General features: G+C 41.9%; 2 protein-coding genes across 2 annotated transcripts; one reads left to right on the forward strand and one right to left on the reverse strand.

The window, feature by feature from the left end:
• Nucleotides 1–6,198: 6,198 nt before the first annotated feature.
• Nucleotides 6,199–10,119, reverse strand: LOC133894953 (uncharacterized). Its single transcript, XM_062335154.1, has 5 exons — nucleotides 9,763–10,119; nucleotides 8,504–8,716; nucleotides 8,142–8,290; nucleotides 7,999–8,067; nucleotides 6,199–7,770 (listed from the first exon to the last, which is right to left on the reverse strand). Exons 1-5 carry the CDS (start codon nucleotides 9,961–9,963, stop codon nucleotides 6,438–6,440), a joined length of 1,965 nt encoding a protein of 654 aa, XP_062191138.1. The 5' UTR covers nucleotides 9,964–10,119; the 3' UTR covers nucleotides 6,199–6,437.
• A 7,575-nt stretch (nucleotides 10,120–17,694) lies between these two features.
• Nucleotides 17,695–22,485, forward strand: LOC133894964 (uncharacterized). The gene is made up of 7 exons (XM_062335173.1): nucleotides 17,695–17,990; nucleotides 18,707–18,854; nucleotides 19,219–19,410; nucleotides 19,922–20,050; nucleotides 20,560–20,729; nucleotides 21,474–21,604; nucleotides 22,065–22,485. Exons 1-7 carry the CDS (start codon nucleotides 17,795–17,797, stop codon nucleotides 22,140–22,142), a joined length of 1,044 nt encoding a protein of 347 aa, XP_062191157.1. The 5' UTR covers nucleotides 17,695–17,794; the 3' UTR covers nucleotides 22,143–22,485.
• The last annotated feature ends 665 nt before the right edge of the window (nucleotides 22,486–23,150 follow it).

Consider the following 23,150-nt stretch of genomic DNA (forward strand, 5'->3'; position numbering starts at 1 on the left):
TAGCAACAAGAAGAATAATTTTTTAAGCTGAAAGGATTGCAGCTCAAAGACAAAAATGAAAAGCAACACGAAAATAGGAAAACTTACAAGGAAGGCAAGAGAACCAAAAGAAAGAGACTAGAAGGAGATAAGCACGGGCATATGTAAGAAAATAATCTTCATTAAGCACAGATGTCAGCTCTATTATCGACAGATTACAAAGTTATTTTTTTCATAAAAGCTCTAGCCTATTATAAAGACGAAACATATCATCTTCTCTCCTCCAAAATCTATCACTAGGCTCTCAAAGGCTGACTCTATCTCTCTCTACAATCCTACACCTTTATTTATAGACCTAGGGAGGTGCCTTGCCTTTAAGTTTCTTTGTTCCCAAAATATCCCTCACCGGTAATGCACTCCTATCTACCAACGGGGTATTTTGGTCTATTTTTCGTTCCATCCATCAACGGCCATGACTTCTTCACGACTTAGTTTCGCTTCGACATAAGTTTCGCGATGATGCTATGTAACCCTCCAGTCCTCCCCTATTTTATGGCCAAACCGCAAAACCCTAACATACTTTTCAAAACGTAACTAGTCGCCACTTGTTTTGCCTTAAGCAAGTGCTCTGATATCGACATGTATACTCCATCTTGTGATCTTGACCACCGACAAGTCTCTCCCACTCCCGATCCCTCGGGCCACCTTGTCACTTGCACCGGCATCCCCTTCGCTTGACTTTGTCAACACGCCGTCTTCATCCTTCTCCATCCATGCTTTGATCGACCTCCACGTGTACCGCTAGGATCACCCTTAACACTTCTGATCCCTCTGAGGTGCTTGGTGCCGGATGATCGAGAAGTTTAGGCAGAGTCAAGGGTGATCCTAGCTGAGCACATGGAGGTTAAGCAAAGCATGGAAGAAAGGATGAAGATGACGTGTTGATGAAATCAAACAAAGGGGATGCCGGTGCAAGTGACAAGGTGGTCAAAGGGATTGAGAGTGGGAGAAACTTATTGGCGGTCAAGATTGCAAGATGGAATACATGTGTCAACATCGGGATGCTTGCTTAAGGTGAAAGCAAGTGGCAACGAGTCACGTTTTGAGAAGTGTGTGAGGTGGTTTTGCGGTTTGGCCTCAAAACCGTGGAAGGATGGAGTGTATGTGGCATCATCGTGAAGCTAGCGTCGAGACAAAGCTAAGTCGTGAAGACATCACGACTGTTCGATGGACGGAGTGAAAAATAGACTAAAATACCCTGGTGGTAGGTAGAAGGTCATTGGAAGAAAGGTATTTTGGGAATAAGAAAGCTTAAGGGCTAAACAACCTCCTTAGATCTATAAATAGAGGGGTAGAGCTATATGAGAGGTTTGAGCTAGCCACTTGAGTTTGTATGCTAGGATTTTAAAGAAAATGAGATAGGAGAGATTAGCCTTTGTAATAAGTGAGGGTTTTGTGGAAAAAATACCTTGTAATCTGCCAAAAAGAGAGATGACCTTTGCAAGAAATAAAGTGTATGTTTTCTCCGATGCTTGTGTTTATCTCCTTCTAGTTTCTTTCTATTAGCTCTCTTACTTTGTTGTGAGTTTTTTCTTTTTGGTTGTGATTTTTGTTTTGGTTGATGAGCTGAGATTTTCCCATATTGGAAAGTTGTTCTTCTTATTGCTAGAGGTATAAAACTCATATACAAACGTGTACAAGTGGGTCTTGAATTCTCTTGCATCTAGATCATCAGTTCGGAGAACTTCTTCCGGTGATCTTTTCTTTGGAGCAAATGTTTCTTTATTCAAGTTGCTATCTTTCTGTGGCGATGACTTGCGGGATATGTGTCAATGAAACATAGAGTTCATTTACACTCATGAGAGCTATGTTTGGAGTTTTTCGTAGCAAATAGTGTCTCTCCGGTTTTTACTTCCACTTTATTTTGAGGTATGTTGGGTGACCAGAATAAGAGAAGGTCATCAAAGAAATTTAGGAGACGCAGATTCACCCTCTCTAGTCACCATTTTTGCTCATATACCCTAGTTTTGTTTCTTATGTGTCTCACCAAGGTAGAATTTTTTTTTAATGGTAGACGATGTACCTTCGACAGCGAGACGTCTGTGGTGACTTCATCAATATCTATGTTTCGTATCTTTGATCTTCAGTAAGTATTGTTTAAGTGCGTACGCGTATCTGGTGTTTTCTTAAAAAAAAATGTTGATGGAGGCTTCCTAGAGCATTCAAAACAATCTACAAGAATCTGGCCCATTAACATACTGGACCCAACTAATCGGTCCATTTGGTCCATTAAGCACGGATGCATTTTTCATGTCCGTCATTTCTTTTGGAAGGCCATTTTATTACCTCTCGCGCTCCCTCCTTTTTGTATAGCTCGTATGTTCGGAATCTTGCGTCCAGCATATGACGGCCTATATAAAGGGCACCTCTCCTCCCTCCCTCCATCCCTCCCTCCCCCTCTCTCTCTCTCTCTCGTTCATCATATGCAACATGCATCGGCAGTGGCAGTGGCAGTGGCAGTGCCATGGCGTACGTGAAGCTAGGCTTTGATGATATATGAGATCAGTCAGTCGGTTGAAGGTGATGGAGCTCTGAGACGTGCCTGGCTCCCTGTATGCCACTCATCTAGAGCAACAGCTCCACTTCTTCTGAGGTTGCCTACGATGGATGGCGTGCACGGAGCCAAGCATATCTCGCTATTCCCGATCTCTTTCTCAATCCTCTTCTCTCTTTTCCTCTTTTCGAAGTTAGTTGTTTTTTGGCTTTTATCGCCCATTCTTACGATGGAATATATGTACACTTATATATGCCTTTCTCTCTATGGCGTTCCGACTCCGGCTTGGTGATGTGCAGTGGCTGTTTTCACGGTATTTCAAAAGGCTGTTTTTATGCCCCATTGGAAGAAATATATTATTTACTTTCCGTTCTCCCATAATCTCTTTTTTTATGTATTCATGCTTTGAAAAGAAATTTCCATTGGAAGATTTGCATGACTTCAATGAGATATATATTAATGCAATATATTTTTTTAATTAATTATATATTCACAACAAACATCAATTGTTGTGATTATTTATGTTTATTGCAGAACCAAATATTGTGCCAATGCGTTTGTCAAACGTTTTGTGTGTATATAGGAGGTATGCAATGCAAGCATAAGTGAATAAGAAATATTATTTTAAAAAGAAATTTGGAACTTATTTAGGTGTTTATCATGACGCATGTCCATCGACCATCCTTGCTTATAAGGGTCGTTTACAAGGCATTAATCGCATGAATTAACAGCATTTGATTTCAAAATCTTGGCAACGTCATTATGTCATTACTAACGGTTTTTTGTCCCTTTATAATGCCAATTATGTCACAAACCGTAAAAGGAATGGAGGGTTTTCTCGGAAAAAGAAAAGCAATGGAATGCTTTGACTAAACAGTTTGGGTTGAAGCATGATTCAGAAAACGGACATCAGACAGCAAGTATGCCACGTGTCCAGAAAGGATGGAGCATCAAATCATGAGCACCTTGATTCATAGGTTTCGTCCAAGTTATTGAGAAGGAATCCAAATAATTAAACTTATTTAGGTTCATATTTGAAATCAAAGAACCTGAGTATATATTGTTCTTAGAAAAAAGAACATGAGTATTTCAGTCTGCAGGTTATTGGAAAGCGGCTGTGCAGCATTTGAGGATTTGATCCCCTGTTTGAATTGAAGAGCTACCTGAATGACAGTTTTGAATCTTCAATGTATCGTTTAAATGTAATTATTCTGGGCTGTTGAAAAAAATGGGTCCCGGTGAAGTGAGTTTGGATCCACATTTGTATATCCAACCAATTATAATTAAATGTATATTGTATAAACCGTGACTGAATTCAATCCAAATTCGTTTCACGATATGTATATTGGTCACATTGCTTGGAATGCAATGCACCTCTTGTAGTCTAAGGCCATCTCTAACAGAAACTCTAAAAATCTATCTCCTATAACACTATTACAGCATCTCCTATTTTTTCTATCTCCAATAGCTACTTTATTTCCTACCTTCTATTACTCTCCTCCTTCTCTCGGACCCACACGCATACTCTAGCTACAGTGTTGTGGGATCCTGTTCTTAGCCGCAAAATTGCAGATCTTCATTTTCATCCCGCTTTACTATAGCAGTGAAAAAGCAGGTTTAGAGTAGCTGATGGAGAGGAATACGGGAACCATAATCGGCAAAAGTACCAAGCACAGTATTTTGCTGATGGTTTGTCGACTCTGTTGGAGTTGGCCTAACAGACACTTTTTTTTTCTTTTGGTGGGTGAGTCTTGTTGTAAATCTCTATTGCCATAACCTGAATGAATACCACCGAATATCACTCTATTAATTTCAGGGTAACCACTCTGTCAACTGCGACTTGCCAATTACTACTGTTCCAGAAATGCAGGTGAAACGTACTGTTCCAGAAATTAACTGAAGAAGATGGCTGCATGACATGGCATGATTGAGCCCGTTCAACAGTTGCCCCATATAGTACTCCCCTGTAAAAAGCAATCCACAGATGATTCAGATAATGGTCGGTGTACAATGACTCAAAAAGGCCACTCTGACGACAGCACAGTTTATATAGCAGTAATTGTGTGTACCTCAGATGTGTCATGACCGTATAGCTCCATATGCATCCATTGGCCACTGGTGCTGCAGTTACTACTGATACATGACCACACGGTGCACACATCAGTATATATATCATCGCAAATCCGGGATGTAACTACGTTCATCCGATGAATGAAAAGTTCAGGTCGGCCTAGCGCCTAACGTGTCGTCCTTGAAAAAAAGAGCAATGCTACTGTCTCCAAGTATTGTCATACTGAAACAGCCTTCCATACAATATGGAAAGCAGACCATATATAGATACATGTTTGGCTAGTTATTCTCAATGGATACTGGATTTTTGACCGTTTGGCTCGTGGTGGGCTCCCTTACTCTTAGCATTGTCTATTATGTGATCAGGATGATGAGAATGTCCAACACTTTTCGTCTTCCTACGTTTTTGCTTGTGATGCATGTGTGGTTCAAGGTGCTATCAATCGTCGGTCTTTATAACCTATCGCCACAGCATGATGATTTCGTTTTCCAACATGGGTGACGCTGCGTGCAAGGACAAGTGCTTGGGCAGCTTCGAAGGGGTTAAACTCCTTGATGATTTTAATGATGTGATGGATTTGGAAACATTCCAACCGGTGCATCATGATGATGCTGCGTATCATAATGTCCAGATAGCCATGAACAGCATCAAGGATGAGACCAAGCACCTTATGGCCGTGATTATCTTCCAACCTGTTCTTGAGTCATCTCATTTCTTTGGTTTTGTCGGTGTCCTATATTGCCTGACAGGCCCAGAGTGTGTTCCTACCTTTTCTTTTCCTTTTCATTTGTTAGTGAGTGTTTTTCTTATCTTTAGTTTTCTCTTTCTTTTTCTGTTTTGCTATTTGTACGGACTTTTTATTCCCCCTTCAATGAAAAGATGCGCATTTCTCTTACGCGTTCGAGAAAAAAAGATGAGGATTCAGCAGGCAGACAGCTTCTCCATATGTGAAGCCGACAATCATGCACCAGAATTATTGGAGGCCAAGCCCTGGCGCCGGCGAGGCTCGTCGGCAGCCTTGTCGCGCCGACAAGGCACTACACGTCACGGCGGCTGAGCTGGCAGCATCGCCTCGGCGGGTGGGCCCAGGTTCAGGGCAGATGAAGCTATAGTTCAAGGCTGCCAGCCAGCCATTGCTGCCCCTGATGGAGGACAGCCACCATGTTAGCACCCTCAGACCTGAGTATCAGTAGGGGAATCCACCTGGCTCCAGTGTGTGGACAAGGTAGAAAATGCCACAGGGGTGAGCACTATGCAGATGCAGGCTGTTGCTCAGCGGCTGCACCTGCATGCATTTGCATTTGCAAATTGCAGTGCTTGCCATTGCTTGTTCCTGCAGTGGGCAGAGCGGGGAGCACACTCAGATCTTGCAGCAGCCCATCATGCAGGAGATGTCCAGCCACAGATGGAACCATGCAGTAACAGCTAAACAGTAGTGACAAGACTACAAGAATTCATTCATGGTAAGCCACATTGTGCATGCCATGAGAAATAAGAGAAGGAAAGATTCTCTCTGTCACAAAACAGTGAGTACTGTGAGAAATTGATAGCCAGACCACTAGTTTTTTACAGATACTTTGGCACATTGGTGGCAAGGAAAATATGTACAGCTATGATGATCTACTTGGACCTGCAGACGGTATGATTCATCGACTTGCTAGGAGTATGAATGATGGACCGTGACAATATTCAGAGAGGTTTCTCTACATCTGCTGAATCTTAAAAAAAAAAAGAACCAGCAGAAAAAAAAAAGTATTTCACCAATCTAATCCGTAGTGCAAACAACCTGCTACTGGAACGAACATCCATCAAGAGTGAGGAACACAGATATAGTTATGCAACATTTTGCTTGATCTCGTTTGTGATTTCCTGGAAGACACGCAGACGGTTCTGTGGCCTCCATGATCCCGTATTTGATGCATTATTATGCCTGCAATAAGTGGCTTCAGTGTGACTGGAATACCGAGAGTGTTCATTATCACCAAATGGCACATAACCATGGCCATATCCGTCACACTTCGATTTGCAGTCTGGAAAAAGCGCACGCTGAGATGCGCTGCTTCTCCATGGTGCTTGCTTGGTGCCTGAAGCTTTCTCGTTGAGATTATTTGTGTTAGGCTTATGGCAAATTAGATTGTTGTTATCTTGTACCTTATGGTGCCTCCATGTTGGTGCAGTCCTGACAAGCTCCCAGTTCACGTTCTTATCCTTGGAGATTTTGGAGTCACTGTGTCTCCAGGAACCTGCTGAAGAACTGTGTAGGTGACCACCCACGGTTGGTCTATGGAGGGTGCTGCTTCCGTGAGAGGATGATGGTGTTCTATACTCCTTCTTGATTGCATGCTTACTGTTTTTATTTTGCTCGGTAGTTACCACACCAAGCGTTGACTTGCCATCACCTAGTTCATCCTCACCCACCGTGTCAGCCCATGGTTTTTCATCACCCAATTGCTGCTCATCCTCATCAACCATGTCAGCCCATGTTTTTCTAACACTAGTAACCAAAACCTTTGCCCCTTGCATAGGATTCTCAGTAGCATATTTGGTGCCATTAGAATTTGGCAAGCATTCAGATGAAGTAGGTGTCTGAACTTGATGTTGTATGTTGATTTTTGCTGTCTCCCCTTTAACCAGCCGCTTACGTAGCTTCTCAAGTGCCGATTGAGGTGTAGCAGCATCATTGAACAGTCGAGACAGATCTTGGTACTCCACAAATTCTTCATTCTTCTCTCCACCTGAAGTAACCAAGATCTGTGGTTCTTCACGCTTCAACTGAGTTATGGGAGATGGAAGCGCCCATGAATTGCAGCCCTCACGCTTCTCTGCATCTGCAGAAACTGAAATACGTGGTTCTTTATATTTCAGTTGACTCAAAGGACTATATAGTATTTGTGGATGTAGATCTTCAAGCTTTCCGACATCAACAGCAAGTGAAATCCGTGATTCTTTGGATTTCATCTGAGTTATAGGAGAAGGGAGTGATTGCGACTCAAATTCCTTAAGCATTTCAGTTGCCCGGGAAAGAGACTTCACATGACTTTCATCATCGCAGTTGAAAGGTATAGTTTGGAGAAGGTACTTAGCTTCAGCCAACTTCCCAGTCTTCATCAAGCAGATGGCTAAGTTACACTCTTTGTTGTAGTCAGCTTCTATAGCAAGAGCTTGCCTGTGCCAGGTCAGTAGAAGCCAGAATTACTTTGTTTTCCTTTTTGAGATACAGGGTGAGAAGCCAGAATTACTTTGCTTTCCTTTTTGAGGTACAGGGTCGATGCACGCAGCACACCGCATGCACACACATTTAGTATTGTGGAGGGTTTACAGGTCCATCCACAACAAGCCATTTGAGAAAATCCCATTCATCTAAAAATGGAAGAAAAATGAACTATGAGTGTACCTGTAGAGCATTTCTGCTTCCTCATAATTTTCAGACTGCATATAAGGCCATGCAAGGTTCCCCAACAACCTTTATGAAAAACAAGGGATTTAGAAGGGTGTTTACGGTAAATCTCAAATGGCAATATGAATGATGTTAAGTACCTTGCTTTTTCATCCCTGAGAGAGAGATAGACTACTCTTCCATGAGATTTAGATAGTTTTGTTTTCCACCGGCCAGAAGCTAGCTCCTCATCAACAATTCTGAGCTTCGTCGTCAGCATCTCAATCTGCTCTTCTGTCCTACCACATTTCTGGTTCAACATGAAAATTTATTAGTTTCAGAAAATTGCATTGGTGACATCTTCATCCAAAATTCATGCAATAATTGATTATTAGCAGATGACTCATTCACATTGTACGGTGCACTTTTTTAAATGTGTTCCATATATACCTCAAAACTGAGCTATAGGGGAAAGATTTAGCTTATAAAAGTCAACTTTTTTCTTGAAAGAGGACAAAGATACCTTGTACAGGTCAAGAAGAATATTGTCAAGAGACTCCTGAGCTTCATAGGGACAACGATCATGGAAGGATCTTATTGCCTCAATGACCTCTTCAGCCCGATTTGCTTGTTTCAGTACATTGGCCATATCCTTCAATGCACTCTCAATTCGGTCACCACTGTTTATAGCAGCCCAGAACAATGGAACTGCCTTGTTTGGGTCCTTTTCAATTAACTGGAATGATAGAAACAACATAATGAAACATAAACTCTGCATATTTCAGCTTATGGTTGTTCCTATGTTCAGGATGGCAAATACAATTTTATTCACAAGTATGCGAGAGCTGATGAAATAATATATCTCTTTGTGAAATGCAGGTAACATGTACAAAGTATTTAGCATATTATGTGTAAAAGTAGCAAAACATCAGAGAAAAGGAGCATACACAATTGAAAGAAAAAACTGACGCCAGTACACATAAAAATCTTGACCTAATAGTTTCAGTGCAATCTTTTGTTACAACAGATTTCTGGTAATAAGATGCCTTGTCATGGAGAAGGACCAACATTTTGGTTTCGCTTCATGCTAATGTTCAGTTAATTTACCCAAACTTTATTCGTGCAGGGCAATTTCCTTCATCATTCGGGCTTTTGTTGCAGCTACATGGTCTCCTGATACAATGGAGGAGGATGTAAAACAACCAAACTATGCTTCAAGGCTACTACATCCATCTCCCCTAATATGCTACTCTTGAGTTTGCACACACACACAAGACTGAGCCTGCTGCACACCATTACAATGCAGCTTACAGGGTAATTATATGTTTACTGAGGGTTAGAAACGTTTACAGAATTTAGGTTAATGTCGCATATTTGTCGACATTTACACTAGAGAACTGGCTGTTAATGACTTTTCACACTGTTTGCAGAGGACCATTGAAGACTGAACAATTGAGCACCGTAAGCCTTAATTTGGCGTGCAAGTTAAGGAAGCTGGAATTCATTTTTCTCACTTGTAAACTGGGAGAACATTTTAGAACAAATCTAATTTATTCGTCAGATATTATGATGTCTCGTATATCTCAATTACATAATCAGGTCAAGAAGCAGGATTGACCACACATGCATATGGTAAGATAAAAATCCCTTTGCTACACACAGTTATATTCTTAAAATCAAGCTAGTCCTAGAAGGCTTGCTAGGATTAAAGTGTTAAGGGACTGGGCGCGGCAAGATATTGATCGATGATCACTGCATCCTTATCCATGAGAAATGCCTAACCATTTCATGGTAACAGTCCCCAGTTCCATGTGTCGACGGCGGCGTCACGCGCGTGCCGAAGCAGCCCGCGCTCACAGGCGGCGTGCCGCAGCCCGAGCCCGAGACGCCCGCGGGGGTGGAGGTGCCGGGGCTCCACCCCGGCGGCGCCCCCGCGCCCCTCGGAGACGTCCACGGCGGCAGCCGCCTCCCTCCGCTCGGCATCGCGGGGCTCAACTTCCGTCGGACAACTGGCGGCCAATTAGCCCGGGGGGCTGGCTTTACGCAGGACCAGCGCGTCGTCGGAGACGGGATGGATCACCTCGCCTCGTTCGAGCCGGGTGCCGCGAAACCCTAGCCTAGACTTCCTCGCGCCGCGGCGGCCGCCGGCCGCGAGCTCTCTCGGAGGCGCACTCGAAGCGCGCGTGGGGGCAGGGGGACACGTGGAGCATCCTCTTAGCCGGCCACGCGACACGTGGAGCGTCCTTTCAATTTCGAAGGGGTAAGAGGCGGGCCGACGTGGCCGCGGGGCCCAGCCGCCCGGTCCACGTGGACGCCGCGTCACGGTTTTCCCGTCCACCGGGGCGCATCGCATGAACTGATACTACTAGTAAGTCCAGTGCAGCTCATGCATCTCTTCATAACGTATATACTATGTCTATTAATTTTAATTTTATGTTTTTTTATGAAAAAATTATAAATATTTAAAAGTATACAATATTAATGTAGTATATTTCATGATGAATCTAATGGTACGATCTATAAACTTTTCATAAGGAAAAACACGAATTCAAAATTGCTACAATAAAAAACTAGTGACAAGTAAATAAAAAAGTAGTAATTTTCAAATAATATTATACTAAATTTGAATTAGTAACAAATATTAATTCTTTGAGTCTGGTGGCACCAGGTAGTTCACCCTGGCGTCGCCCCTGCATCTCTTGTGACAGAGATCGTGTACTATCAATGAACTGGATGGGTTAAACTTTTTCGCCCCGTTTGGAACGTGCGAATTTCAATTTCTCCGGTTTCTGTAGGATTTAAACTGATTGATGTAAAACTCAAACATCTGTCCTGGTATGTATGGGTACTGCACATGCACATTATTTGAACATCATTTGAACCCTGTTTTGTTTGGTCTGTTGCAATTTCCTGTGAAAAAAAGAGAAGAGAAAACAATTGATCTACTCCGCTGCATGAACAAACCGGAGCTTGGCGACTGAACTGGGTGTGAATAAAAAGGAAAGTTCTGACACTTGTGACATGAAGGTGGTTTCAGAAGATATAAAAAGGGCTGTGGCATGAAGATTCTGAAAAACGCTTGCGGCATGAAGGCATTCAATTCAATTCAGAGAAGTGCAAACCAGAGCAAGAGCAGCAAGGAGAGAATACAAATCACAGACTGTGAATTCTGGAGCAGAGAGTTACAGCATAGAACATTGAACATTCTCAAGATTCACAGACTGTGCAAGTTCTCTTGCCCTTATTTTCCAACATCACACTTCTCTTCTTTTTCTTTGATGGACCCAACATCACACTGTTGCCTGCTTGCACAGCTCCTGATAACTATGGACAGACAGGAGCTGGCTGAATTGAATTTTTATGCAAAAGGAAACAAGATCATTAATGTTCATTTAATGATCTTTTTTGTTACACCTGACAGCTTTTTTTCGATAATAGAATCTTTATTGACTCTCATCGTCGCACATGATAGTTGCCGTTCATTGTTCGTTATCGCTGAACTAGAAACAAGATCAACGAGTAGCTATATAGTTCATTAAGGTTTGTCTTTAGCATAGAAATAGTTAATGTGCTGACAAGGAATGCCTTCTGATTCAAACAATTTGCAAGAATACTTTGCACTCTGTCATTATCACCAATGAAAACCACAAATCTCAAACGTTTGCAACATTTGTTATATCACACTCACCGAAGTGGTTTAAAATAAAGTTTGAATATTAGAGCAGCATTTTTCAAACTGATGATTAGAGCTTAACGGAAGCCCTCATTCTCTGGTAGTTTACTCACATGAAGAGCTGATATTTAGTAGTTTCAAACACATTCTTCACGGTGATATCGTCACTAGCTAGTTAAAAATGTTGAATTGCTAAATATTGCTCCAGTGTTTCATGGCTGGCTGCCACCTGATTTTCTGGCCGTTTGATCCGTTCTCCATGTGGAGTTTGATGGATGCAGGCTGGTTTTTTTGTGTTGTACTAGACCGTGGGCTTGTTGTGCATATTTTTTGTTGGACTCTATCATGTATCTTGATTTGATTTGGAAAAAAGAATTGATTATTAGCTATCTTCTAGTTATGATAATACTCTATGATATGCAGTTCACTGTCTACATCTGTCACACCAAATTTAGTATTCAGTGTGTCCCACAACTCATTTGCGTCATTTACGTGCATATTCACATCACAGAGACAATCCACAAGAGCACTAAAAATGCATCCTACAAAGAGTGTGTTAGCATCGTTGAACTTATTCTCTTCAAAGATAAGAGTTTCTGCAGGTTTACCAGACACAACCCAGTAGTCGTTCATAGCCATAAGCTACAAAGTGACTTTGACCTGCAATCTTTTAAAATACACACCAAAAAATTTGTCCAGCCTCAGTGTCTCGACAAAATCAGCCACCGTTAAATTAAAGTGTCTACAATGAGGTTCTTGATTGTTGGATAAATGCACACCTTTAGATTTTATATAATTCCTAGATAAATGATAAACTGGAATCGATATACCATCATTATTGTGTAACAAGAATATAATCTAGACACATATGTAACATAATTACACATGTCTAATATACTCCATAACATGAATGACAAAGTACTACTCATCATGATTAAAATAAGAGTAATCATAGTGAACATATCAATCAGCAACAAGCGACACTAAAATCCTCGTGATGACGATACAGAAGATGACTACAAACATGAAGCATATCGTAAGCATTCATGCGGAGCGCTTCCTAAAAACCTTATCCTGCCTCTCCCGTGCAAAATCGCGAGGATGGGAGGTCCTGGAGACATGCTCTCCCGATCGCTGGTGTACACTGACAGAGCAGGACAAAGCAGACTACGTGTGGCAGCGTAGCAGAGAGAGGTGCAACACCCTAATTACATATATCTTTTGAGGTGGCGACTGACATGTATATATAGAGAAAACTGCGTGGTCGAGACGTGCCACGATCGGATCTTAACCGACATGATTTTCATATATATATATATATATATATATATATTTGCCCACGCAGCAAAAGAACAAAATTATAAGAAGATATTGCATCTGCAACTGCGCCCCGCCCCGCCCCGCCTCAACCACGGCCCGGTGAGGCGAGGCTCCACCTCCACTAGCAAGGTGGGACTAAAAGATACATCTCACCTCCATTTAGTTGGACATTTGAAATTTATTTGAAATTCTTCTTAAATATAATGAGCTAGGCCTATTTATCTAATAACCATTACAACTATGAATTTTAAGTATAATCCCTACTGCTTAAAAAGTATCTAATGAGTCGCGCACCCACCATGAATTCCACATCCCCATGTATCCCACACCCACCTCCCCCTCACCTTTTCATCCCACGACCCTCATCCCCTTCATCTATTCATCCTACGGCCCTCATCATCCTGAATCCACTCCACCCCTTGTGCCTCCCCCTCACCTTTTTGCATCACCTTGACCCAAATCCTACCTCTTCGCCAAACTCACGTCCATTCGCCACCTCAGTCAAACCCTAGCCTGCCGCTCCCGCCTTCTCTTGAGCCGTCCCCTCGTCTACTGCACCACCGCTAGCATGGGTAGCGGCAAAGGGACACATCCACTGTTGCTGGAGGACACATCCTCCGCCTCATCCAACACTTATTTGCCCTCCATTGGTCGGATCCGCTGCCTGTCAGCCTCCACCAGATCGGATTCGCAGCCTCCTCCACTGTCTCCTCCCTCCCCGCACTGCAAAGGGGCGCCAACGCCGCCGATGGAGGCCACATCGCTCGCCTCATCTAATGCCTATCACCCTCTACCAGCCAAATTTGCCACCTATCAGCCTCCACTAGGCTGAATTTGCCGGCTCCTTCACCACCTCCTCCACCGCCTTGCTCCAAGGCTCGAAAGTGCAGATTAGGATGCTGCCATGTGAGAGAGAGATCAAAGAGGTGGATGTGCTGCTTGGCCGATCCCGACGGCGGCATCCTCATCAACATGCCTATCCACGAGTCCACCTACGGTGAGACCGTGTAGGGCATCTCTGGAAAAAAAAAATCTTCGTGAATGGCTCCTGACCATCGCACTCCCACAAGGTATCCTTAGCTGCTTCGTGATCGACATCATCCATCCACATCACCGCTGGCCTCCCCAAGATCGCCACGTCCTCTGCCTCCCGTGCCACCGAAGCGCCACTATGACTACGACTACACCTACGCCGAGGCATAACCATCATAATGTGGCCGATCGGCTAGCGGTTTAGATTCGATCCCGTGCATCCATTCTACCTAGACAACAAGAGCAACAATACCCCCTTCCCATCCCTTATGGTCCATTCTCTTGCTCTAATTGCAAAGCTTCAGAATCACCATAATGTATGCTATTTTTTGCTTCCCCAAAAATTCGCCGTTTGATCTGAATGCTTATATGTTCTACGATTTTAGTTTGTGTGTATGTTAAATTAGATAGCCACATGCTACTATGAAAGAAGTTTATAAAGCTCTGGTGCCAGCGGTCTCCCCTGTTGGGCCATCTTGAGGTATGCAACCAACACATCATGCATATCAAATGTTTGTTGGAATTTCGCACTGATAAGCGAATTGTTCAACATTATCTTCAAATTGGTACATTACTTTAATGTTTTGTTCTGCCAATTAGTGATAGTAGTATGAGCTTGCTAATTAGTGTGAATTCTTTGTGTATTGCTATTTCTGAGATGATCAGCCAGGTAGCGAAACCCATCCTAGAATTAGTATAGATGCTATCTATCTTCGCTGACATGTGAAAATCATTTTTTTGCATTTAGTTTCCTGCATTTCAAATGAAGCATCAAGAAAATGCTTTTCTTGAGCCTCAAAGTAGTGATGGTGGTCCTTTTTATTTTTTTATATATGTGTATTGTTTAATCTTCTCAATTTGTTTCCGCATTTTTTTCAATTTGATTAGATATACATGATGCATCTAAATATTACTAGTTTTCATAAGTGCATTGCTATTCATAACGTATTCCTGCATTCACCATTCATGCCATGCAAAAAAAGAGGCAAATGCGACGAGGCCCTATGTGACATGCATGACGGGTCCAGTTGTGCAGGCATTTCTGACATTGGAGAAGGGAGCCAAACGAGGGATAGCAAGAACCGAAGTGAAGGCGATGGTGGTAGCGGTCTTTGCAGGGATAATGATGTAAGATAGTGCCCTTATATCACTCTTTCCCGTTTCCTTCCCTGCACCATAGCCATGAGCTGTTGTTAGAGCCAGTTCCCCACAACACAAAACAAGAGATGTCAAATTTTGAGTAATTGACCTATCTAGGTAATATCGCTTAACTTCACTTTGTTTCGGAAAGTGGACACAAATTTATTTTAGATTCTGAAAATCTCAGTTTTGCTATCATGGCATTGTGATTGTTTTTATTTAAAAATAGTAAATTGAGAAGCTCTCATAAGCTTATTCATGGATATATTATGAATATGTTTGGTATGAGATTTCACTCTATTATTTATTTCAAGTTTTTTATATTGTTAGGGTGATATCTGCAACAGTAGGTAAGGTTATTCATTTCAGTGAGCACATGCAACTCATACCTGGAGCCCCTTTCCTTAACTTAGATTTAAGCTAATGCTCTTTGTATTGTACCAAACTGAATGAAAGGCTACCACTAAATTGGAATCTTGCAAATGCCTGTCATAGCTCAAAGTGTGTCCCAATATTGTGCTCGGAATGTTATTTTGAAAGTAAAATTTTCATCTGCAATCTGAAATACCTTTTGTTTTCAACTAAGACAACAGTCAAGATATTGGTGCCTGAAGATGATTAGGAATTTAGGATTGGACATCTTAGCAAGGGAAAACTATATGGCCGTATGTAGAAAGCTTGAAAATTTCCTTAAGAGTTTAGGAGCCTTTCTGATTACTAGTTTGGTTCCCGCTCATTCTGAACTTAGGGATTGTTTCACTATTTGGGTTTATGTGTAGGTCTTGTAAAAAAAAAAACAAGAGTAATTTTGTTAGTGTGGACTATTTTTTTGAGAGGTTCAGAGCAAGTCATATTGGTCAGAATCTTGCTATGAAGCTTTCAAAGGTTTTTGACAGATCAAAAGTAAATAATAATGCATTATCTTTTAGTATCTATTCATTATCCAAGTGGGAGCTTTTCAAGGCCTGTTTGAATAATTGCACATTAGGTGAGCACTATGAACACCATAAGGTAGGAATTTTTTTTAAAGAATTGCACAATGTCACACCTATTGCAACATAGAAGGAAGCGATGAGTGTCACTCAGCAGCGATGATATGAACAATGACGGAGGGAGTGGATGATAATGTTCTATTATAGAATGATGTCGGTTGAGTACAAGCCTCTGATGGGTGATCAGTTGTTTTTCTCCCTTCAAATCTGTGTTAGTCTAATGTGAATTTTGATTGATGTGGTTGCATTTAGCCCGCATTGTGGAGAGATCATTCATGAAAGAATCAGTACTGCGCCAGTTCACATTAACTCATCTTCTTTCATTTATTTGCAGTGTCTTCATTTAGTAAGTTTAGTGATAAGTTGATATATTCTTGTCTATTAGTTGTGCCAATGAACTTTCCCTATTCTTTCATTCAGTGATTATAATGAAAGCCCTTTATAGAACCTGAATTTACAATTTTTAACTATAAATGTTCATCGAATGGTGGTATCGTCTTTTTATTCTGGACTCTAGAGTATGGTCTTCTTTCCGGTTGGTATATAACTATAGAATATAAGGGTAGCATGGCTGTGCCTTGACGGGGTATGATGGTAAGAGGCAGTCTTGAGATCGCACACCAAAACAATTCAAGGTGATCGCACACCAAAACAATTCAAGGTGCTCATCACACGAGTATTTAAGGGTAGCATGGCTGTGCCTTGGCGGGGTATGATGGCAACCTTGCTCATCGCACAATGTCCATCATCATAGGGCTAGTTTCTTCATGCTAGAAAAAAAAGTGGGTGAGTGCAAATTCTCAACCCCCCCCCCCCCAAAAAAAATCCACCTTTTTAATTGATTATATAGGTTTTTTAAATTAAGGGGTTAACTTCGACAACATAGCTAAAATACACATAGAGTATTGGAGAGCACCTAACAATAATTGCTCTAACATAGCGTTCTGTTTGTTAAGTTTTATATTTTACTTTTTTAGCTCTGAAGTTTACAAATTTAACTTAGAATAAATCTAGAGTCTCAAAACAGAAAGTTTTGATCAGACCTAGGTAATTAGGCTAACAACCGGCTTAGCACAGGACCATTTAGGTATCATCTGTCAGACTCGACTAACTAAATAGGCGATGCTGGTCCGAATACGGTTGCGACACACTGTGTTATGCCAGGCAACAGTATGCGTCGACAGCGGGGCAGCTGGGGTGATTGCGGCACGAGGGTGGGATGGGGCGGGATGGAGTTAGACTGTGCCGACAACTTGCCATAACGACATGGCCCACTTAGCTCTTAAATTGTGCCGTCGTACCTATCATAATGGGTTGCGTGTTGGCCTATTAGATAAGGTTTATTCGGACCGTTTTAATTTGGGACAATTGCAAAGAAACCACTACTCATATTGTTATTGCAAATTTGCCACTAAAAAATTAAAGAATACTATTAAAACTATCATTCGAGTGACATCTTTAAAAAAATAAAAAATTAGAAATGTATTTGTAAATGCCCCTTTTAATTTTGATCAGTTTTTTATCTTCGGCGAAGAAATTTTGGAGAGAGAAGAGAAGAGAAAAACATCTCCTTTTCGTCAGAGTTTGACTCCCCTGTATCTCGCGCAAGCGCAACCCGAGAAGAGAGGAAGAGACGAAGGGCGATAGATAGGGAGAGATGGGCGGCTACGAGAACGGGGACTCGCCGTCGGCGGCCGCCGGCGAGGGCGGCGTGATCCTGGGCGTGGACGGCGGCACCACCAACACCGTCTGCGTCTGCCTGCCGGCCGCAATGCCGTCGCCGGAGTCGCCCGGCGCCGTCCCCGTGCTCTCCCGCGCCGTCGCCGGCTGCTCCAACCGCAACTCCGTCGGAGGTAATCGCGAGAGGAGCGTTCGATTCAGGCTGTCCCTGATGCGTGCCCCGTCTTAACAATTGGATCTTGGGAATTGATGATTGGTCTCCCTTTCAAATTTTGGGGATTTCGGTGTCCTTGAATGCTACAAGTGATGTGTAATTGCGGCTAATTGGTCATACATAGTGTGCGGGGATCTTGAGGCTTACAGGAAATACTGGATCTTTGCAATCAGGGGAGAGTTCCAGGGAAATAGATGAAATGTTTGCATAATTCTGCTTTTGTGTGTTCAATTTTTTTTATGTGAGCTCTTGTTCGTGGACTTAAGAAGATTATGTCATTCTGTAGTTCATTCTGTTATCATCTCAACGGCTTCCAACTTTTCAATTATTTGATGAAGTAACTGAAGAGATAATACCATTACTTGTGCTAAGCATAGTGCCTGTATAGTAGTCGTGTAATTTTTAACTTAAGCTCATGTTGATACCATCGTATCTTTAACTTCCTCTGTGATTCTAAAAGAACAGTTTTCCCATGTTTATCCAGAATTTCTACACAAATCTACATGTTTTGTAAGTTGCAAACATTATTATTGTCCCTTATATAAATGGATCATGAGAATGTTTTGTCAGTGATACCACACAATTTTTAATTGGCATGGTATAATATGTGTAGAATAGTGTATGGCAGAAGTCTTTGCTCAAAGAAATACCAACCACTTGTCCTTTATTTATCAGAAAGCGCGGCATTGGAAACTCTAGAGAAGGTCATGAGACAGGCTCTTGCAATGGCCAGCACAGATCGTTCAGCTGTCCGTGCAGTTTGTTTAGCAGTATCTGGAGTTAACCATCCTTCAGATCAGCAGAGGATGCTGGAATGGATCCGGTATAGTTCTCTCTCCATATTAATTAGAGTTCATTTCCCCAAAAGGAAATTGTTACATTGTTGTAATCCATGGCAACCACTTGTTTTCATTTACTGAATGCTCAATGGTCCATGGCAACTGATTCTTTTTTACATGGCAACAAATTATTTAGTACATTTGTTATGCCATGGATTGTCAGAGTGGTGCTGCAGTGCTGCTTTTGTGAATATTACTATGAATAAGCACAGGTTCACCACTACAATTTGGAAAATAAATTGCCATTTGCTAGCTCATATGCATCCAACCCTAAATGTTATCAGGGAAACAAGGAATTTGTCAAATTTGTTCTCTTTTACTGCTAAGTGAACCTTGCTTCTTCTCCAGAGATCTGTTCCCTGGCCATGCCAAGTTTTATGTGGAAAATGACGCGGTGGCAGCTCTGGCTAGTGGTACAATGGGAAAGCTACATGGCTGCGTATTGATTGCGGGCACTGGAAGCATTGCTTATGGGGTCACAGAAGATGGAAAAGTAGCGAGAGCAGCTGGTGCTGGGCCTGTTTTAGGCGACTGGGGTAGGTAAGTTACACTATTTATGACAATAGGGTACTTTAAGTAATCCTCAAGATAAATGCATTGTTTGAAGTTGGAACACCATTCTTTGTTTAGGACTTTGGTTGTTGAAATAGATACAAATTCTTTCAATTGCCCTGTGCTTTTTCTTCAGAAGTTTGTATCTGATTTGTTACATTAGAATCAGATAAGAAGTTAGTTATTTTATAGAAATTATGAAGTTCCATCTCGTGTGAGAAGCCATGGCCATTTTGAGCATGCCATAATGAGCTGGGCATGAACACCCAGTTAAAACTGTTAGCCTGTCATTTGCATGATTATGGTGTATTGGTGTTGTATCTTCTGAGAAGTGCGTGCCTATATTTTTCACACTTTCAAAATCTTGAAATCCTTCACTAATTGATGGGTGCAGTTTAAAAGATTTGTTCAGTGATTGTGAAACCTGTTATTGTGTGATTCCAATACTATTTACCTGTGACAAAGGAAAACGTTGGTGACTATATGTACATTAATGCAGTGGATATGGCATTGCTGCACAGGCCCTGACAGCAGTAATAAAAGCACACGATGGTCGTGGACCACAGACTACTATTACAAGAGAGATCCTGAAGAAGCTTGAACTTTCTTCACCGGATGAATTGATTGGGTAAGGTCTCTCACACAAGCATCCTTTGCATACAGGTTATATTTCAGTTATGCTTCCTGCAAACTAGAATGATAGCTTAATATGCTCAAAAAGATACACTAACGTTATTGCAAAACATAGATCATTTGTGTCAAAGTATGCCCAGTACTTTCTGAGACAACCATTGTATGGTACAATATGGGGCTCATCAATGTAAATATAAACCTGACCAGGCATGTATTGTTTAAATGTTTATACAGGATTTTACAATTAGGCATTACTTCTTAGCTTTATTGGGTGTAGCTAATGGCTCTTTTTATTTCTTTTCTCAATTCATCCTGCTGTTGCTCTAAGCTTCTTCCATCCGGTATTCCATGTTTTTAAGCTCCTAGAAAGATGGTATTGTAGTATTTCATAAGAGAGTAATATTTACTGGAGCTTCCAAAAGCATCACAAATATTGTTCAGTGCTTTAGCTGATAGAACCACTTGAGATTTGGAATCTTATACTTAGTTGTCACCCTTGCACAGGTGGACATACGCAGATCCATCTTGGGCTCGTATTGCAGCACTTGTACCTGTAGTGGTATCTTCTGCTGAAGATGGTGATGAAGTAGCTAACAAAATTTTGCATGATTCAGTGCAAGAGTTAGCTGATGCTGTTATAGCTGTTGTTCGGCGCCTTAGATTGTGCGGTGAAGGTAGTGCTTATGCTGACCATGTATCATTATTTGCCTTTAATTTTTCCACCAGCTCTATTTTGATTATTCAATTGAAGAAATTGCACCTGCTATGTAGCGTCACTGGTTGGTAGCCAGCTGGGACAATGGTTGGAAAGTAAGGAGTACAGTAACTAGTTTCCTTCTCAGCCAGGTTTTTGTCCTTTCAAACATATTCCATGCTTTGGAGATAAGGTTTCTTGAGTTTAATATTATTTCTCTGGGAATCAAGCAAATAATGAACTGGTCTTTTCTCTGCCAAAAGTTTAATACCAAACTTGGCCTTTTTCTGCATGTCAGTTATCCTGTTATAATGTCTCATTTGAGACTGAGTCACTGAAGCATGTAGCAAGCATTTGGGTTTGCTGTGATAAATGAGCAGCAGACTTAAGATGCTCTTGTAGGAGTCCCGTATGGTCCAAAGATAAGATGCCGTGCTCTATTTCTTCTAAGAAGCCTGCTGGATACAACCTTGGAATTCTAGTTTTGGTTCCAGATATTCTGCTTAGATTATGTTGCCATGTCCAAATGTGGTGCATGACACAAGTTGATGCATTGAGGTAACATTCTGAATGAAAAGTTTGTGGGCCAGATCCGACCTGTTAACAGGATGCACCAGACATGGCATGCTTGTCGTTAGATCTCTATATCATTAGGTTGTTACTGACAGGAATAAAGCATCGTTGTGTATACCTAAAGGACCAGTTTCCACTTTACTCTTTGCAGATGGAAAGGACCAGTTTCCACTTGTTTTGGTTGGGGGAGTCCTGGAAGGCAATAAAAAATGGAACATCAGTGGCGAGGTTGTAAATTCCATTTCCAATGTCTTCCCTGGTGTCCATCCTATTCGACCTGAGGTTAGTATATGGATATTCACTAGTATAACTTGTTGCGAAGTTTATTTTCTGCTGTGCAGACAGCGATACCGTTCTCTGGAGATTTGACCATTCTAAGGGTTCATACAGTTTGGGCTATCAGTTCTATGAAGCCTAGGTGCTAGGTGGGCGGCGATGGGGTGCCTGGCGTGTAATTGAGGCTAGGCGATCAATTATGAGGGTTAGATGTCGATTAGTCACTAAGTGGGAGGGTAGTATCTAGCGCCCAGGTGTCCCCTAGGCAAACTAGGTGGCCGCATTTGAAATCACTAATTTTAGATGATAAATGACATCTGTAGGTAACGTAGCTGGATTTAAGCGTGCAAATGCATTTCTCTCACCAAAACGCTGTGCTCAGTCACTTTGGATAACATGGATAGATTTTCCACTATTCAGAAAATGTGCCTCATGAAGCTAAAAAAGGTTTGCCATACAATTTCAGGTGGAACCAGCAATTGGTGCTGCCTTACTAGCCTGGAGCCATCACCGCAAAGGGTCAAAGCTGGAAAATGGAAGTTGATTCCCGGAATGGGAGGATGTCAATTGTACATTGAGGAATTGGCCAACCAAAGGGTAAATTTGGTCCCAAAGGTACATTCATCAGCATCAAGGCTTCTGCTTTGTAAATAGTAATTCATGGATGGATGCAAAGGCACTATTCTCTGTGCATCATAAGGCTGGGAAGAACATCTGTTTCTGATATAAGCAGGTAGCATTTCGAAAGAATTGTTCACAAGGCCTTTGATTCTAACTCTTTGTTGACCTCTGTATGTGTGCTGTTTGCGTTTGGAGGGAAGAAAATGTATCGTTGTATCATGGATAATTGATCTTCAAATGTCTATTTGTTTTACTTCTTCAGTTTACTTGGCCTCGAAGACTTGGTTGAAATGCTTAACCTGTGCAATCGAATTTCCAGCATTTGTGTGCTATCTTTGATTGTGTCAAAGGGACTAGCTTGCACAAATTTGCTTCAAATTACATGAATTCTGGTAACTGAGAGGTCCGTTCATGCAATAGGGATAACATGAATTCTGAATATCCAGCATTACAATCTGTTAGAATATGTATTACCAGCCGGCCCATATCAGCCCAGCCGTATGGCCTCCAGGCCGTCCCCCCCCCCCCCCCCCTCTATCCATTAGGGTTTTGTTGTATAGACTTGACCTAAACCTAGAGATAGGCTTGACTTAGAAATTAAGCAACATTTGTGCATTGGCTCCTTGAATAATCAAACTTAAGATTACTTCCCACTTTCAGTCTTTCAGGGTATCAGACTAATCCAACCCCCCGCCCTCCCTGTGCCCCACCCGTGTGTACGCATGCTGCTGCAGTCATGACCGCGAATTCCACTGCTTCCGCACTCTTCACCATCAATATGCCAGTCATGGCCGCGAATTCCACTGCTTCCGCACTCTTCACCATCAATGTGCGTACGCACTTCCCTTCTCTCTCGAGCTTCACCCGCCGAATTATACTCTTGTTGGCGCAAGCTGTTCCATGTGCTCATCGGTAAGTTCGGCGCCAAGAG

The sequence above is a fragment of the Phragmites australis genome, chromosome 16 (genome assembly GCF_958298935.1).
Source record: "Phragmites australis chromosome 16, lpPhrAust1.1, whole genome shotgun sequence".
Taxonomy (NCBI): Eukaryota; Viridiplantae; Streptophyta; class Magnoliopsida; order Poales; family Poaceae; genus Phragmites; species Phragmites australis.

Bases quoted from the DNA above. Each gene is read 5' to 3' on its own strand.
- LOC133894953 (XM_062335154.1), bottom strand. From the start codon at position 9,963: ATGCCGAGCGGAGGGAGGCGGCTGCCGCCGTGGACGTCTCCGAGGGGC. The intron at 8,717-9,762 runs GTTAGGCATTTC...CTATCATTCCAG, and splicing joins GGGACTGTTACCATGAAATG to TTAATTGAAAAGGACCCAAA. The intron at 7,771-7,998 runs GTACACTCATAG...GACCTGGCACAG, and splicing joins GAAGCAGAAATGCTCTACAG to GCAAGCTCTTGCTATAGAAG.
- LOC133894964 (XM_062335173.1), top strand. From the start codon at position 17,795: ATGGGCGGCTACGAGAACGGGGACTCGCCGTCGGCGGCCGCCGGCGAG. The intron at 18,855-19,218 runs GTATAGTTCTCT...CTTCTTCTCCAG, and splicing joins AGGATGCTGGAATGGATCCG to AGATCTGTTCCCTGGCCATG. The intron at 20,730-21,473 runs GTAGTGCTTATG...TACTCTTTGCAG, and splicing joins CCTTAGATTGTGCGGTGAAG to ATGGAAAGGACCAGTTTCCA.